An 18,505-nucleotide genomic window follows, 5' to 3' on the forward strand; every position below is an offset into this window, starting at 1 on the left:
GAATGTACTTAATGCCACTGAACTGTACACTTAAAAATAGTTAAAATTGTAAATTCAATGCTATACATATTTTGTCACAATAAAAATAAATAAAATGAAAATATACTTTTTTTTTCCTTCAGTGTTGTTGTTCATACCAGGACCTTGCATATAGGCAAGCACTCTACCACTGAGCTACATCCCAACCCTAACTGCTTTTAAAAGGAGACAAAACCTACTTCATTTCAAAGTATTTCAAAAATCTCTACTTTCATAGAGTACTTCAACTTTTAATGCTCTAAGATTCCAAAGTAAAATCAGGTGTTTCGTCCACTCTCAATCTCTACCCCAGGAAATCCAAGAAAAAATTATATCAAAAAAGTAAAGAAATTTTGGGGTGGGGTTGTGGCTCAGCGGTAGAGCGCTCACCTACCTGGGTTTGATCCTCAGCACCACATAAAAATAAATAAATAAAATAAAGGTATTGTGTCCAACTACAACTAAAAAACAAAATTTGTTTTAAAAAGTAAAGGAATTTTAATTATACTTCAATTAATTTCATTTGATTATACCATACACATAACTTTTTCAGGTAAGATATAGGAAGAAAAACAAATACCAAGCCAAGAGCACAACTAATCTCTCGAATAAATCAAGGGATTATATTAACAACAAAAATTTTATCATTATGAAGTCAGTTTAATTCAAAATAGGTTTTACACTCAGACATTTATATTTGCAATACATAAATATTAAATGTTATATTTAAATTAAGGATTGAATTATTATTTGGTTATCTTGGCCCCCTTTAAAAAATTGTAATGGATGAAAATAGGTGCAATAGATCTTAAAGGTACACATAGTTCTTACAGATTGGCAAGGTTTGACAGCACAGTCCCTTCTTCCACACTGGCTGATATCATTCCAGAAAGGACACGGCTTCTTCAGGTTTACCTGTAGAATAATCGTAGGAGTTTTAAAAATAAGAACCTCAAGATTATAATTGACAACTGCTGAATTGTGAGGCTATGAACTGGTTATGTGATATGTTACAATCCTGCTATTTCTTCCACTTATTAGTCACCCAGTTCCATTGGCTGTATCTGTATAGCTGGCATAGGCAAATTGATAAGACAGTTAGAAAGACACAGACAGCCATTAACCAGACCCTGAACATACGGCAACCAGGAATCAAAACAGCTTACATTATCAACTTTTTTTTTTTTTTTTTTTTTTTTGGTACAAGGGATTGAACTCAGGGGCACTCAACCACTGAGCCACATCCCCAGCCCTATTTTCTATTTTATTTAGAGACAGAGTCTCATTGAGTTGCTTAGCGCCTCACCATTGCTGAGGCTCGCTTTGAACTTGTGATCCTCCTGTCTCAGCCTCCAGAGCCGCTGAGATTACAGGCATGCATCACCGTGCCCAGCTCAACTCATACTTTTTAAAGCAAGAAACAGTTACCAAGTAGAGAAAAGTTAAATTGTGAACTCAAACTACAACTAAAGACTTCAATGATCAGATTTTCTAAATTCTTCCAGTAGTTATCTCAAGATAAAATGCTACAAGTGACTTGTTAAAATAATGAGTTTAAAAAAAACCATGCTGTTTCTAAATTTTTTTAAATTTAGTTATTTTAATTAATTAGGGCAAATCTGATGTTTGAGAAAATTATGTACTCACTGTTTGGATAGAAATAAGTTTTTGTTCTAACTTCAATTTAAACAGGTGGTTCCTAACTACACAGTACAAAACTATCATTTTTTTATTAAAAGTATCCAATTGATGGTTTCAGAACCAAATGGTTCACTAATATAAAGTGAATTTCCTGAGTAAAGTTTCTCTCAATTTTAAATAATAACCACAATTTTGAAGCTTAGTAATTCTTAAGAAAATGTAATTATCCATTTAAAGTATTCTTATAAAAAAATTAAAATTAAAAGTACCTTGTAATATCTGAAGTAGTCACTTTCAAGAAGTTTTTGTAGTCTTGGGAAAAGTCTGTAGTTATTAAATCTATCGATGGTTTCAACATCACAAGTACAGTCATCCAAGTAACCACTAACCTGTTCCAAAGAAAATGAAACAATAAACCAAAAATGTCCAAGATGCAACAAGATTCTTTTTCCTCACGTGGTTATTATGAAATACCTCTTAATCAACCTTTATCCACCCCTCATAATTTTCTAAGATGGGGTATGACAATAGTCTAGTGATGCTGTTGCTCTTACAACATCCCTAGAGCAATTCTGTAGGGTTTGCTGAGCTCATGAAAATACACACACACAGAGTTAGTTCCCTCAAAGTCAGTCTGTACCCCTCCTTCCAGACCCCAGATAACTAGACCAAAGACGGGCACTGAGATAAAAGGGAGAGAAGTATCTCCCTGTGACCAGACCTGTGAACACATAAACTCAGACCATATTCCATCATGTGAACAGATAAGCATGTGAGCTAGTCAGCAGAGAGAGAAAAGATCTTAAAAGACACTCCAACAAGCATTAATAAGAGATAGCACATGTTACTCAGATTGCCTAGAGGTTCCCACTTCCACCCATCTTTCCTGAAACCCAAGTGTATCCCATTGTTGGTTTTCCTGAGACCCTGGAGTCATATAATTTCAGTTGTCTCAGTTTTCCTTTCATTTTTAGAGGATGTATAGGTCAGAGACTTGATGACTATGTAAAAAGACATGTCACTGAATTAAAAAAAAAACATAAATCATTATAAATTTTTAACAATCCTTAGTTAATGGGCCATAATAATTTTTTATAGGTTTAGGATGGTGCTTAGAAATGATTTATATTAGCAAAACTGAAATAGAAAACTGATCACAAAGCCAATTCTGATTTCCAAATGCTCAATATTGAGGTCTTAAATCCTAGTTATTGATAAACTATTAAATATACTTTTATGAGGATACAATGGGAAGTTATATTATAATCAGATGATGTTTTCAGTTGTGAAACTAAAATTCCTAGATGTTTACTTGAGGCTAAGCAAACATCTAACAGAAGTAATTAAACATTTCTTTTAAAAAACAAACACATAATGATTCAAAAAAAAAACTTGGGGAAGGACTGAGGACAGGCAGCATTCTGTAGAAAAAAAAAAGAGATCCTTCTGTGGTCTGAATGTCTTCATTGTAAACCACATTGGATTATATTTTAGGGATACATACTGCCTATAAAAACATATTGTTAAAATCAACTTGTAAGAAACAAAGTAAAAATATTTATTGAAATATTAAAGTTAGGTGTTTATCCTTTGGAATATATAAAATCATACAATAACTTTTAATTTGAGACTATCACAAAACAGTTTGGAAAATTTTCACCTAAGAGACAAGAAGACTTTGAATTATAACAGCAATATTCAAGAGCTAAGATTTTTAATGATTTTTCTAATCATATTTGTTTGGGACTAATTCAGTTTCTAGAAATCTGATCTACATATTTTGTCATATAATAACTGTTTTCGTTTCATATGCAAATGTGTCCTTGTAGCCTACTGAAAATTCTGAGTACACCACAATCTTAGAGTCCTCATTCTCTGTGTGTGTGCGCAGCGCATGTTTGGTGCAGGGGGTTGAACCCAGGGCCTGGAGCTCATGAAGCAGCACTCTAGCACTAGGCTACATCCCCAGCCCCAATGAATCCTAATTTTGGATACTAATAACACTAAAGTGCTTATAATCTAGATGATTTGATTTTTCACATGTTCTTTTGAACATTAAAAGCAAAACTTCTAAGGACAAAAGACTGTTTCTCCCCTTTGGTACAAATTATTATTCAAAGAATAACAGGCCCAGAAAGACCACAAAGGCCAAAAGAACACCAGCAAAGCAGAGAAACTAACTTCAAAAGGAAACAAAAGAACAGGAGAAATTTGAAAGAGTTTGGAGCAATCCATTTTTCCCCCAGAAATTCATTTTCACAGTAAGAATATATCTTCAAGACCTAGCTCAGTGTACCCACTTCCCAGAAGGCATCTCTCAGGCATATCTCATCACTACTGGGTTAACTGCCTCTCCTGTGTGCTCCCAGAGCATTCACATCCTGCTATAGTATAAAAATACTTCACTGTGCTGAATTTACTATCTCCCTCCTGCCCACCAGAGAATAAAATCCTTGAGGGCAAAATCATATTTGTTCATCTTTGTGTTTCCAGTACTTAGCACCATGCTTTTAGAAAGTGCACAGTAGATGAACAATAATTATTTATGGAATGGTGGTAAATGAATGGATGAATGCTATCCACTGTCACTCATCACTGAGAATAGTGCCACACTCTCTAATGGTACCTCTGTACTACCATGTCATTTGTGACAGTGCTCAGTGCCCCAGAGCACACAAGCACACTTGGGCAGGAAGTCACTCAACACAGCAAGATAAGCAGGCAGCTACGATAAACAACCCTTCACACCCAACATTCTACCTATCTGTATAAACCAAATACAAAGGAAGCTCTGAGAAGTCCCAAATCAGAAAGGAAAAGAGGTGACATGCAGCCAAGAGACATTCGTGGAAAAGGAGGCAGGTCAAATATTGGATTTTTAAGTCTCCTGCCCCTTATGTTAGATATGGAATAGGAGGTATTCTTCACTGTAACCACAGGTAGCAAGACAGATAAGGAAGCCACATAAAGATGGCAAGGGTTTCAGTAGATGGAGAGAGCCCAGCAAAGACAAGACAGGAAGCTACTTGGAAATCCAAGCCATCTGACAGTTTAGGTGAGCCTGCCAACAGGCAGCAGAACCTGATCTCTGGAAGAAAGCCTAGCAGGTATATTGCAAGGCCAGTTCTAGTAACTAGAAAACAAGGCATGTTAGCAAAATAGAGTCAGAGGAAAGGGCTAAGGTAGAAAACCTGTTACTAGAACCAGGACAGACTCTTGGAAACAAATCAAAATCCTATTACCTAATCTAAGACCAAAAGACAGGTGCCAGACTATAACAAGGATGTGCTTCAGTGTTGCTGAAGTAACTCTTCACTGTCTCCCACTGAGAGACAACTCTAGACTTGCCTCAGGAATCTGAATTTTTAAAAAATGCATAATGTATGCTAAAATTTGAAGCTCAGTGCTCTAGACTTCATGAAATCATCAGTCTTAGGTAAGGGGCCAAAATAATGGCTGGAAATAAAAAGACCCGGGTTGAGGGGCTGGGATTGTGGCTCAGTGATAGAGTGCTTGCCTAGCAAGCATGAGGCATTGGGTTTGATCCCCGTAAACACATAAAAATAAACAAATAAAATAAAGGTATTATGTCCATCTACAACTAAAAAAAAAAGACCCAGGTTAAGGATGGTATATATAAATACCAATGTAGGACTGACATATAACATCACCCAGTTTAAAGGCCGAGTCTCCTCAGAGCTAAAAAGCCTTTGAAGACCTTCTATCGCAACCTCTCAAGCAAAAATCAGCAACCGCCTCCATAGATGCACCTTAAGGAGGAGGCAGTGTTCATCAATGGTTAGTATGCATGCTCTGGAGTCAGACCTTCTTAGGTTAGAATCTCATCTTTGTCACTTAGCTAAATTTTGACCTTATCCAAGTTAGTTAATCTCTCTATTCCTCAATTCAATATCTTAATACAAAATAATGATAGTTATTATCTCACAGATTTGATATGGGGATAAAATAATACAGAGCAAATGTTCAGTAAGTGTTAAGCATTATTATCACCCAACCTTTGTTTAAATGCTTCTGGTGACAGAGATCTTACTATTCTCCTATGACATTTTCTTACAAAAGAGAAAAAAAATAGGGTAAGTTTGCAGTTAAAATTTTCTGAAAATTTGACATCTGTAGCCCCAATGGAATAAAGAACTAAATAATAATAATAATAATAATAATAATAAATTAGCAGGGAAGACAGTCTCAGAAACTTTCTCCATTGATTCTGGATGATTTAGCCAAATGCAAAAGATAAGAGAAAAGAAAATTACACTGATCTGTTTGCTCACTATTTTCTAGTTACAGATATTCTTTAATTTGCAATGAATGAATAAACAAAAAAACATCTTCTAGTTTTCTTCTTAAAATATCAACAAATTCTAGTCCTACCATATAATTTTAGTTTTTTACTCAAAGTGGTATAAGACTTTACTCTTCATACTCATTCTTTTATGAAATGCCTTTAAAAGTGTTCAAAGTGTCCTACTGGGCAACAAAAAATAAATAAAAGGTATCTAAATTGAAAAGGAAGAAGTAAATCGTCTCTGTTTACAGATGACATGATCTTACACAGTATATAGAAAATCCTAAAGACTCCACCAAAAATCTGTTAGAACTAACAAATTTTAGAATACAAAATCAAATACGAAAATCAGTACAGTTTCGGGGCTGGGGAGGTGTAATTTAAAGTGCTTCCACTAGGAATCACTTTAAGTTACACTGCGACAAACAAACAAACATCAGTTGCATTTTTATAAATTAACACAAAATATCTGAAAAAGAAACGAAGAAGAAAATCCCACTTACAATAGCATCAAAAGGAATAAATGCAAGAAATGTAACTGAGAAAGTGAAAGATCTTTACACTGAAAAAACTATAAAATGTTGATGAAAGATACTGAAGAAGACAAAAATAAATGAAAAGATATCCCACATTCGTGGATTTTGAAGAATTAGTAATACTAAAATGTCCATAGTACACAAAGCCATCTACAGATTCAATGCAATCCCTCTCAAAATTCCGTTGACATTTTTCATAGGTATAGAAAAAGCAATCCTAAAATTCATATGAACCACAAAAGACCCCAAATAATTAAAGGCATTTTTTTTAACTTTTTTTAATATTTAGTGTTTAGTTTTAGGTGGACACAATATCTTTTATTTTACATTTATGTGGTGCTGAGAATCAAACCCAGTACCTCAAGCATGTTAGGCGAGTTCTCTTCCACTGAGCCACAACCCTAGCCCCATAAAGCCATCTTAAGCAAGAAGAACAGACTTGGAAGCAGCCTTCTTCCTAACTTCAAATTACATTATAAAAGCTATAGTAATAAAATAGTATGGTACCAGCACAAAAACAAACACACAGACCAATGGAACCCAATGGAGGCTTCAGAAACAAGCCTATGCATACATGGACAACCAAACTTTGACAAAGGTTCCAAAACTCACAATGGGGAAAGAACGGTCTCCTCAATAAATGGTGCTAGGAAAACTGGACATCCATGTGCAAAAAAAAAAAAAGTTTTTTTATCTTACATCACACATTAAAAAAATCAACTTTACAGAATTAAATACTTAAACAAAATGCTAAACCTTAAAACAAACAAAAAACACAGGAGAAAGGTCCACAACATTGGTCTTGGCAGTGATAATTTGGAGATGGTAGTAAAAACACAGGCAATAATAACAAAAATAAGCAGGAGTAGGCAGTTAGTCTCATGCTATATTTCTCAAGAAGGTATCTGCTTAGGGGTCTGTTGGGGCATACAAGAAGTGGTTGCAGGTTACAGGTAGCTCCACCTGGGGATTCCTGAGGACATGTCATTGTGGAAGATGTGGATTTCTTCATGAAACAGCCTAGGAATAAGACTGCAGATACAATACTAAAGAAGCTGGATAAATAGTACCAAAAGTACGAGGTTATGGAACTGAACCTTGCTCAAGAAAAGGAGGCTTAAAGGTCAGATTCCTGAAATGAAGCAGATTTTGTAAATTCTAAAATACATGCAGATGGAAATAAATAGCCCACCAGTTGCCTGGAGACCGAATTCTTACTGACAAACCTGCAGTGCAAAGCTTTGTTTCCTCCTATTGATACAGTTTGTCTGTGGTTGGAGGCTTATGTAATAGTTGAATATGATACTGGTAAAGCTCAGGCACTGTTGGGAAAGACTTTATCAACTACCCCAAAAAAATCTGGATTCTCTTGAGGAAAACATTGACTTTCTTTGAGATCAATTTACTACTACAGAAGTCAATATGGCCAGGGTTTATAATTGGACATGAAGAGCAGAAACAAACAGGAGTCTACCAAGAACAAAGCATAATGCTGACAATCTGGTTCAGGTTGCTGGGTGTGGTGGTGCACACCTGTAATCCCAGCGGCTCTAGAGGCTGAGACAGGAAGATCACAAGTTCAAAGCCAGCCTCAGCAAAAGTGAGGGCTAAGAACTCAGTGAGACCCTGTCTCTAAATAAAGTACAAAATAGGACTAGGGATATGGATCAGTGGTCAAGGGCCCATGAGTTCAATCCTGGTACCCTCCCCCAAAAAAATGTGGTTCAGTTTTACAAATGTGTTATTTTAAATACTCCAGCATTCATTCTTCAAGACGGACATAACTGAATGTTTTTTAACAGCAACAGTGATTAAAACGTTTTTAAAAATATTAATAAGTGAGATTACATCAAACTAAAATGTTTCTGTTTGAACAGCAAAGGAAAAAAATCAACAAAATGAAAACAGCCTGTAAAATGGGAGAAAATTTGCAAACTACCTGTCTGATAGGAAGTTAATATCCCATATATACCAAGAATTCGTGCAACTCAAGAGAGAGAGAAAGAGGGTGGGGGGAAGAGCTGACTAAAAAGAATGAAAAAAAGAACCTGAATAGAAATTTTTACAAAGACATACAAAGGACTAACAAACAAATATGTGGAAAATGTGTTCAATATCACTTATGTAATCATCAGGGGAATTCACATCAAAACCACAATAAAATAAATAACAAATATTGATAAGACTGTAGAGAAAACAGAACCCTTATACATAGTTGGCAGGAATGTAAATTGGTACAGCCCCACTATGATAAACAAGGTGGTTCCTCAAAAACAAAATAAATAAATAGAACTATCACATGATCCAGCAATTCCACTTCCTTGATACATAGCCAAAGAAAATAAAAATAGTTCTGTCATTAAAGAGATATCTGCGCTCCTATGTTCACTGCATCATTATTCACAACAGTTGGAATATAGAAACAATCTAAGTATCTGTCAAGGAGTCCTGCCATTTGTAACAACCTGGATGAACCTGGAGGACATTATGCTAAGCAAAATAAGCCAGACGCAAAGTGAAATAATGTCAGGATTTCATTGATACATGAAATCTAAAATAAAAAGTCAAACCTATAGCATCAGAAAGGAGAAAAGTGGTTACTAGGGGTTGTGGGTGCAGAAAGTAGTAAAAAATTAATAAATTCTGGAGACTTAATGTACAGTATGGTGACTATTACTGTACAAGGTCATATAATGTATTATATACTTGAAATTCTTAAGTAATCTCACTATGCAGGTGTACAAAAAAGGTTACTATGTGAAGTAATAGATATGTATGTCAACTTTATTATAGTAATCATCTCCCAAAATATATGTATATCAAATGTCATGTTGTATACATTGAATATATGCAATTTTTTGTCAATTATGCCTCAATACAGAAGAAGAAAACATAAATAAATGTATGTGCTCAAAGTATGATTTATTTGGTACAGAGCTTCAGGTATATTTAATTTCATTTTGTTTGGGGACCATAAAAAATAACATAAAAATTTAAAAATAAATCTTATGTGCATATTTAAGATATGTGACATGGAATGTTATATATACAGATACAGATATATACCTACATATATATGTACGTATATATGTGTGTGTGTGTGTGTATATACATATATATATATATATATATATATATAGTAAAATAGTTACTAGTGGGGCAAATTAACATACCCAACACGTCACAATTATTCCCCCAACCATCATGGCAAGAGGAGCTATTATCTACTCATTTAGCAAAAATCTTGAATATGATGCACTATTATTATCTATAGTCCTCATATTGTACATTAGATTTCTAAATGCCTACCCACAAGTGGATAAAGAAAATGTCAGACAAACATGATATTGTCCATAATATAGATAGACCTGGAAGATATTATGCTAAGTGAAATAAGCCAGACACAGAAAAAATATTGCATGATCTCATTTATATGCAGAATTTATGGTGTTAAAAAAGGAAGCATGTGTGTTCAAATACAAAGATAGAGACCTGAAAGAGTGGTTACTTATGGTTGAGGGAGAAGGAAATGAGGAGATTTAGATCAAAGGATACAAAACATCACAAGTGTAGGAGGAAGACCATGAAGATAATTCACTCCTTAACAGTACGTGAGGGCAACCCTGTCAACAGAAGCATGGATATACCAAAGTTCTATCCCAAGTAGAAGGGCATGGATATACCAAAATTCTATCCCAAGTAGAAGGGCGTGGAATTTAAAAACTACCAACTCATTAGGGTTGGGGGTATACTCAGTGGCAGAATCCTTGCCTAGTTTATATGAGGCCCTGGGTTTTGTCCCTAGCACCACAAAAAAATAGGAGGGGTGGGGAGCAACTACCACTTTAAAGTCTGAAGTCTCTCTAAAACTTTGTTACACAGCCATCATTATGAAAATATTTGTTTTACACCCTTTTATTCAGAAAAGCCTGGAATGTGGCAGGCATTCAGTCAATGAACACCTCTCCAGTAAAACCTGTTTCAAAGATCCTTGTGACTAGGTTCTAATTCTGGGCTTATTTCCACCCGCCACCCAACATATAACCGAGTGTCTCTCCCATGGCTCTGTCACTTGGGCTAACAATTAAATCCACTTTAAAAACTGACCTAAGGAGACACTTGACAGGTTAAATCTATTAAAATACATGTTTGCAGAGTATATCTACAATGCACTCCAAACTAAAAATAATCCACTTTTGGAGAAGTAATTTTAGATATCTGAGCTACTCTCCTTTCATTGGCCTGATGCGGCTCTACCACACTTCAGTGCCTCTGAGTGTTATTAGCATGTGCCATACTAAGACTGGCAAAAACATTTTGAGTGCATAGGAGTTTATACTCATTTTTAATTAAATGTAAAAGATGTCCATACTGCCTCCTCATCTGGGCTTCAATATTTCCTCTGAGGTTATTTCTTTAAAATACATCCTAGGATTACATTAATTGGGATTTCTAAAGTTCTATTATTTCATTCTTTCTAATGGTAAATAATGGAATAGTAATTGTCAAAAGAGATAATAAACTGTGAAAGACCTTCATTTGCTTTAAGCCCACACAAATATTACAAATCCTATTTTGGTTTAAAGAAAGGTCAGGTCCTGGTTATAAGGTTGTTTATACAAACTATACTCGTATTAAACTTCATAGGCTTATATATTCAAAGCCAATTTTCTGTAAATTTGTTAAAATAGATTGACTTACAAAAAGAAAGAAAGAAAAGCAAGAGGTAATATACAAGGAAGATTTTATAAGTCCCAAGCAATTACCATTAGTTATTTGAACAACTAACACTGAAATGCTATTAACAAAAGAATTTACAACCTATAATAAAAATAAGTGTAGTAGGATTTTATGTCAACTAACGAGCATTTATAATAACTGACCAAGTTCAGAGAGATTCATTTGGAGCCATTAATCCACTCTGAAAGAATGATTCCAGAAAAACATGCAAATGCTTTGCTAAGCAGAAAAAATTTTTTTTAAATATTTCTACTGGAGCTGAAGATGTGGCTCAAGTGGCAGCACGCTCGCCTAGCATGCGTGAGGCACTGGGTTCGATTCTCAGCACCACATAAAAATAAAATAAAAGATATTTTGTCCATCTAAAACTAAAAAATAAATATTAAAATATATATATATATTTCTACTGGCATAGTGCTTACATCTTGTACTATAATTTCCTTAATATATGCTAAGCACCAATTATATACCAGGTTCAATATTCTGGAATGTTAAACTTCTTTTTTTTTTTTTTTTGAGGTTGTGGGGGGGTGCCAGGGATTGAACCAGGGGCATTTAACCACTGAGTCACATCCCCAGCCCTTTTTACATTTTATTTTGAGACAGAGTCTCCCTAAATTGTTTAGAGCCTTGCTAAATTGCTGAGGCTAGCTTTGAACTTGGAATTCTCCTGCCTCAGCATCATGAGCCACTGGAATTACAGGTATATGCAACCATGCCCAGCTTTTAATTTTTTATACCTTTATTTTATTTATTTATGTGGTGTTGAGGATCGAACCCAGTGCCCCAGACATGTGAGGCAAGTGCTCTACCACTGAGCCACAACCCCAGCTCCTAAATTCATTTTTTCATCACTCAAAACTTTTTGACAATAGGCCTCAACAAATGCTTATTAAGATTAATCTGATCATTTGTAGAGATCTAGACATTTTTATTTCAATGACTTCCTAAGGTAGAACAACTATATGCTGCTCTGGCTCAGATCACAGCTGATATATTATAAACTGAACCCCAACTCTAAGCCAGGCACCCTGTGCTACTGTAAGATAGTGATGTGGAAACCCAAAGCAGAAGTGGCATAATAGTCTTATGTGTTTGTCCCTTCCTGACAGATAACAGGAAGGGACAAACACATAAGACTATTAACAATACAGAATTCACAAGACTTTGCAGCTCATTGGATACTGTAAATCAAACCAGAGAATATTTTAAGTTGTATTTCCAAACATTAGGTGAAATTTTCGTTTTTAATACATTTTCTAGCAATATTTACTAACTTGTTTTTTTAAGTGCCTAGGATCTGTACCTCCTATCAGCTCCCAATGAACATCACTCACCACACTGTAAGCTTTCCAGGGTAAGGATCATACCCTAGTTGTTTCTGTTTACCAAACTCTTAAATCAATGTACACAGTTTGTTGAATAAATGATTTGTAGCACTCATCTCTTCTTGTCTTTTGTTCTCACCACTTCTCCCCTCACTCTCATCCCTTCTATTATTGGTCATAATAGAACTAATGTACACTTTTGTTTTATTTTTTAAATGAGAATTGATGATCTGTATTTTTAAGTACACCATTTTAAATTTCTCTTAAAATTGTTTTTGGGTTTTTTTGTTTTTTTGTTTTTTTGCTGTGCTACCCTATTTACCATTCCTTTTTGGGTTTTGTTTTTGTTTTGAGACAGAATCTCTCTAAGTTGCCAGGCTGACCTTGAACTTGCAATCCTCCTGTCTCAGCCTCCCAAGTAGCTGGGATTACAGGTATAGACCACCACATCCAAATAGTTCACTATTTGTTAAAGTCGACTCTGAAAAACAACCAATCTTGTTTAAAAGGAAAAAAACAAAAACAAAAACATGTTTTTGTGTTGGGGAGTACATCAGAGGATGTTAATCACAAATCAGAAAAAAAAAATATATAGAAAAATTAAAACTTCCCCAATTTTAAGCAGACCTCTAAAAGTTTACTGGAGAGAAAGTGAAAGTCAAAGAGTTAAACAGAACTTCTTTCCATTATCCAAACCTCCAGAATATCATTGAAAATGTTACACTGGACATGTTTAAGCACTGAATATGTTAAAGACTTATTTCTACCTTATTTATTTTTTAAATATTTAAACTTTGTGTATGTAATATTTGTTATCAGATGGAAATGAGCCCTTTTTCGTTGCAAGTACTTGATTATATGCTGTTTGCAATCACAGAAGGTGAAGGGGCTTTTCAATGTCCTGGTTGTAATGCAGCAATTTTCTTTCAAGTTCCATTACAGGCTCCCAGATATTGCTCATCTCTACTCCCAAATCACTCAGCAAAACAAGGTCCAAGAATTTAAAACAGTGAAAGGGACAGTACCTCTTGCTCCCATAAAGTGCTTCTTTCCTCCATGATAATGCAACATACCCCTACACACATAGATGTTATTTCTGATCATAAATAATAAAATCTACTTAATAATTTGGATGCCCCAATTTTGTATAAAACGTAACCTTTATTTGATAGAAGTCCCCCAAAAGGTGACTTTAAGAAAAAATGATTTTGAAAGATAGTACACTGAGATGCAGGAAAACTGTTAAGTTTGAGATTTTTTGCTCAGGGAACTCAACATTTCTTACAGAGAAATAATCATAATAAACTTGTAATCAAACTCCTTGGTCATCTTTCCATTCATATCAGCTTTGAAAGTGTCACGATAAGAGATCATTACATTCAGGAAAAAGAAAGCACAGGGCAAGAAGCCACAGGGCAGCCAGAGCCCCCCAAAGATACCAGGCAGCTGGGCTTGGACACAGAAACAGTCACACAAAGCCATTCTCCCGCCTGACAACGAGAATGAGAGCATTCCCCAGGCTACAAAAGCCCGATCTGGCCAGAAAAGTTGGCGAAGACATCCAGCACAGGTACGGGCTACACAAGTTCCAGGTAAAGTTAGAAGTTACAAAGACCCGGATTCTGTGAAAATAGCGAATACCGAGTATGGGTGCTCACTGTCAGCACACCCCTTTGCCCCGGGAAGGGAAGGCCAAAGGAGATGTATAAACCAATTTGGTAAAAACATAGAGCAGACACTCACATCCCTCTCTCCGTCCCAAGCACCTCAGGGCGCGCTGAGGTCCAGGCTGCGGTGGAGGACCGGTCCTCGCCCACCCAGACCAGCTGCCGAGGACCCAGACCTCGGTGACGAAGCACAGGGAGCTCGTTCCGGGCAACAGGAGGTGCAGTGACGCACCCCATCCCCTCACTTGCCGGTGTCTCCACACCAAGCGCGCAGCCTGGGCAAGGGGTGCTAGGACCCGAAGCACCGACGCGCACACCCCTCACCTGGCAGAAGCACCTCTGCGCCGCCGTCTCCGGGGGCTGCTGCCCACCATGGCCCGAGCGCAGCAGCCACACAGCACCCAGAAGGCCGATCAGGAAGCCCCAGCCGCGGCCCATAGCCGCTCCGGCCGTTTGTCACCCCGCGTCTCCGAGTCCTCAGCTCTCGGGCGCAGGCCGCGCGCCTTCAGATGAAGCCCAAGCGGGCCGGCCCCCGACGGCGCCCCACCTCCGGGCCGCCCCCCAGGCCCGCCCTCGGTTCTCCCGCCTCTCAGCGGCCGCCACCTCCCGGCAGAGCCTGCGGACGTGCAGTGGCGCCCGCGCTGGCCGCCCGGGGCCTGGGGCCGGCTTCCTTCCCGCCGCGTGAGGCTGACGCACGAACCCGCTTCCCGGCTCTGCCCGGCCGCGCTCACCCCAGGGCCCCCGAGCCCCGGACACCCCTGGGCGTGGAGACTCGGCCCAGCCCAAAGCCCCCAGACCCTGCGCCAGTGTCGGGGTCCAGCCCACCCCCTGAGGGAGCCGAAGCCGGAGGGGCCTGTGTTTTCCTGCGGGGCCCCGCCCCAACCCGCTCACTGCTGGCCAATCCTTCCGTATCTCAGTGCAAGGAAATCGACCGTAGGAGAATTACGTGTCCTTAGTGCCCCTGACAGAGTCTTAAAGCTGAAAGGCATATTAGAGATCTTTTGGACCAGGGTTGCATATGTAATTTGGATTTTCTGGTGGCTACATCAAAAGAGCAAGAAGAAACAAACGAAACTATTTTAAATGTAGTTTTATTTAATTCCAATATGTGCTAAATATTTCAAAATGCAATCATATTAATTTTATTCATAAAACATTTCAGTTTTGTTTGTAAACCCAGTGTGTATCCTATACGAACTAGGCACATTTCATAGCCAAATGTGCCTAGTGTGAACTGGAATGGTAAGCTGTTGTCAGGACCACCTTCTGATTTTATAGGTAAAACAAGCCTAGAGAGGTGAGATTATATGATAGAGCCTAGTCCTCCAATTCCTAGTTCTGATCTTTTAACACTCAGCCAAGGAACTAGTCTATGAATTTTTGTTGTTATGGTTGTTGTTTTTAAAAAGAACTGATGCTTTTCAACATCTTGTATATTAAAAGTTGGAATATTTTGGACATGGGGCATAGCTCAGTGGTAGAGTGCATGCCATATGGTCAGGCTCTGGTTTTTATGCCCCCACCTCCCATCCTGTACTGAGAGGCAGGGAGGATTTAAAAAAATTAGAAGAGGAGCTGAACTGACATCTTTCCAAAGAATACATACAAATAGCTAACAGGTATATGAAAAGGTGCTCACATCACTAATCATCAGGAAATGCAAATTTAAAACACACCTGTTAAAATAGCTATTATCAGAAAGACAATAGCCTGGTGCAGTGGAACAGGCCAGTAATCCTAGCTACTTGGGAACCTGAAATCCCAGGTAGTTGGGAGGCAAGAGTATCACAAGTTCAAGATCAGACTGGGCAATTTAGGGAGACTTTGTCTCCATGTCAAATTAAAAGGGCTGGAATGTCATTCAGTAATGCAGCACTTGCCTAAGTAGGAGACTCTGGGGCACCAACGATGCACAACCAACTTGGAAAACAGTATGGAGGTTCCTAAAGAAACTCAAAATTACCTTATGATCTTTTGGATCTATACCACATGTCATATATACCCACATGAATTTAAATCAGTAAATCTGCACTCTCATGTTTGTTTCAGCATTACTATGTAATCTTATGACATTACTCTTTCAGCAAGGATTATGTTCTCAAACATACCTGAGAGTCCCAGAGATACCAACAAGGAACTTTTTGCATATGTTTTGGAATGAATGAGTTTCTTATGACAATAGTATTAATTGAATATTAGACCATCAAAAATGAGAATGGTAGCTCAGTGTAGAGTGCTTGCCTACCATGTGTGAGGCACTGGGTTCAATTCTCAGCACCGCATATAAATATATAAATAAAATAAAGGTCTACAAACAACTGAAAAATATATATTATAAAAAGATCCATTGACAACTAAAACATTTTTTAACAAAATGAGAATAAAGCTTCAGAAGGAAGCATGAATCAGCTCAAAATTTCACCCTGATGCAATAGTCTGCAACCTGGGGGAGCTTAAAATTTTCAATATCCCCATGATAGAAGTTCCATTCCAGATCTTGACAATGCTCCAGTAGCAGCTGCTGCTCTCCAGTCTTTGCAATGCCACCCAAAGATGACACGAAGAAAGATGCCAGAAAGTCGGCAAGAAAGACAAGGACCCCCAGTGAACAAATCTGGAAGCAAACCAAAAAAGAAGAATTGGTCCAAAGGCAAAGTTCAGGACAAGCTCAATAATCTAGTCTTGACAAAGCTTCTTATGTCAAACTCTGTAAGGAAGTTCCCAACTATAAGCTTATAAGACCCAGCTGTGGTCTCTGAGAGACAGAAGATTCGAGGTTTCCTGGCCAGGGAAGCTGAAATGCTCCTCAGCAAAGGGCTTATCAAACTGGTTTCAAAGCACAGAGCTCAAGTAATTTATACCAAAAATACCAAGGGTAGAGATGCCCCAGCTGTTGGTGAAGATGCACGAACAGGTCCAATCAACTGTACATTTGGAAAAATAAAACTTTATTAAAACAACAACACAAAAAGTTGTTCTACTCCATAAAATTCAAAATCTTGCTCAGAACAGATTTCTAACAAACTTAACAGAAATAATATCCATGTAAGACATATGTTTTTACTTTATTGTCTTGATAGTTATAATTTTTTTCTTTCAGATTTGTGAGGGATTTTTAGACATGTCAACTAGTTTTATATCACTGACATTTCCCTGAGAGTCCTTTAAGTCCATCTTTTGTGTGAGTGTACTTCTTCAAATAGGCTTACCTGAGTATTAGGCTCATCTGTGTTGGCCCATGAAATAAATGGTTAGTCATTCAACAACTATTTCAAGAACACTCACAGGGTACATAGTTCAACATTTGATTTCTGAAAGCCTAGCCTCCCATCTATTATGACTTTACTAAACAACATTAAATTTTTTAGAGATGAACATGGTCACAACCTTGTTATTCTAATGCTAGTGATTATAATAACATAACTTAATGTACACAGCATTTCTTGATGGAATTCTGATTAATGTGCAAATGACACCTATTATTATTTATTTATTTTTTAATGACCAAAGCAGGAAATGGCTTGAGCCCAATTTCTCAAAATGAGACATGGAGATTTCTATGGGTAACCTCTGAGTACTTACACTTTTCCAACATTCAAAAGATAGGAAAGAAAATAATGTGAAGCAGAAAAAAAAGGCTAAGTAAAATTTAAAGATTAGATACTATTTGATTAGAGCTACTTATCTAACTAATCTTTATTGATTATAAATGTGCATGTTACATTGCTGGATGCTTCTCTTAAGGTGCTTAGGATCCTCTGAGATGGGAAGGCAGGCCACCTAAGCTCTGTTTTTGCCTTTACCTCAAGTTCCTGAAAGAGGAGCTATATATAGTTACTGATGTCACTCCTTAATTTCCATTTCATGCCTTAACCCACTGTGCAGTCTGGTTTCTGGCTCCATTCTCCGGAAACATCTTCCTTTTTATGTGACATTCTTATTGCCAAATCCAGTGATCATTTTTCATGAAACCTCTGCCGCATTTTGATAAAGCCAACTCTTCTCTCCTTGAATTCCACATTCACCACCACTCCAATTTCTCCCTATACTTTTCTGATATTATTTAACCATGTCCTCTGTGAGCTTTTCCCCAGCCCACTTCTAAGATGTGAATATTCCCCAGGATTCCATCTTTTGTTCAGTGTTCGTTTAAGCCCACCACAGGAGAAAATCACCCAGTCTCCTGATTGTAAATACCTCTTCTATACTCATCACTCCCAAATCTGTATCTCTAGTTCAGATCTCTCCCCTGAGCTTCAAGATTCAACT

At 37.3% G+C, this 18,505-nt stretch overlaps 1 protein-coding gene and 2 pseudogenes across 2 annotated transcripts in view; 2 read left to right on the forward strand and 1 right to left on the reverse strand.

Moving 5' to 3' along the window:
- Ero1a (endoplasmic reticulum oxidoreductase 1 alpha) overlaps nt 1-14,699 on the reverse strand; it is a 45,173-nt gene extending 30,474 nt beyond the window's left edge. For both annotated transcript variants that reach the window (XM_078049912.1, XM_005337976.5), the window contains exons 1-3: nt 14,561-14,699; nt 1,929-2,048; nt 850-933 (exon numbers count right to left, since the gene is read on the reverse strand). In XM_078049912.1, the coding sequence (XP_077906038.1) occupies nt 850-933; nt 1,929-2,048; nt 14,561-14,674 (318 nt within the window). In that variant the 5' untranslated portion in view covers nt 14,675-14,699. The remainder of the gene's footprint in view (nt 1-849; nt 934-1,928; nt 2,049-14,560) is intronic.
- LOC101972721 (prefoldin subunit 3 pseudogene) lies at nt 7,497-7,991 on the forward strand (annotated as a pseudogene).
- Nucleotides 14,700-15,561: 862 nt separating the features above from the next.
- LOC101973866 (small ribosomal subunit protein eS25 pseudogene) lies at nt 15,562-17,191 on the forward strand (annotated as a pseudogene).
- Nucleotides 17,192-18,505: the final 1,314 nt, after the last annotated feature.

Source organism: Ictidomys tridecemlineatus, chromosome 5, assembly GCF_052094955.1.
Source record: "Ictidomys tridecemlineatus isolate mIctTri1 chromosome 5, mIctTri1.hap1, whole genome shotgun sequence".
NCBI lineage: Eukaryota > Metazoa > Chordata > Mammalia > Rodentia > Sciuridae > Ictidomys > Ictidomys tridecemlineatus.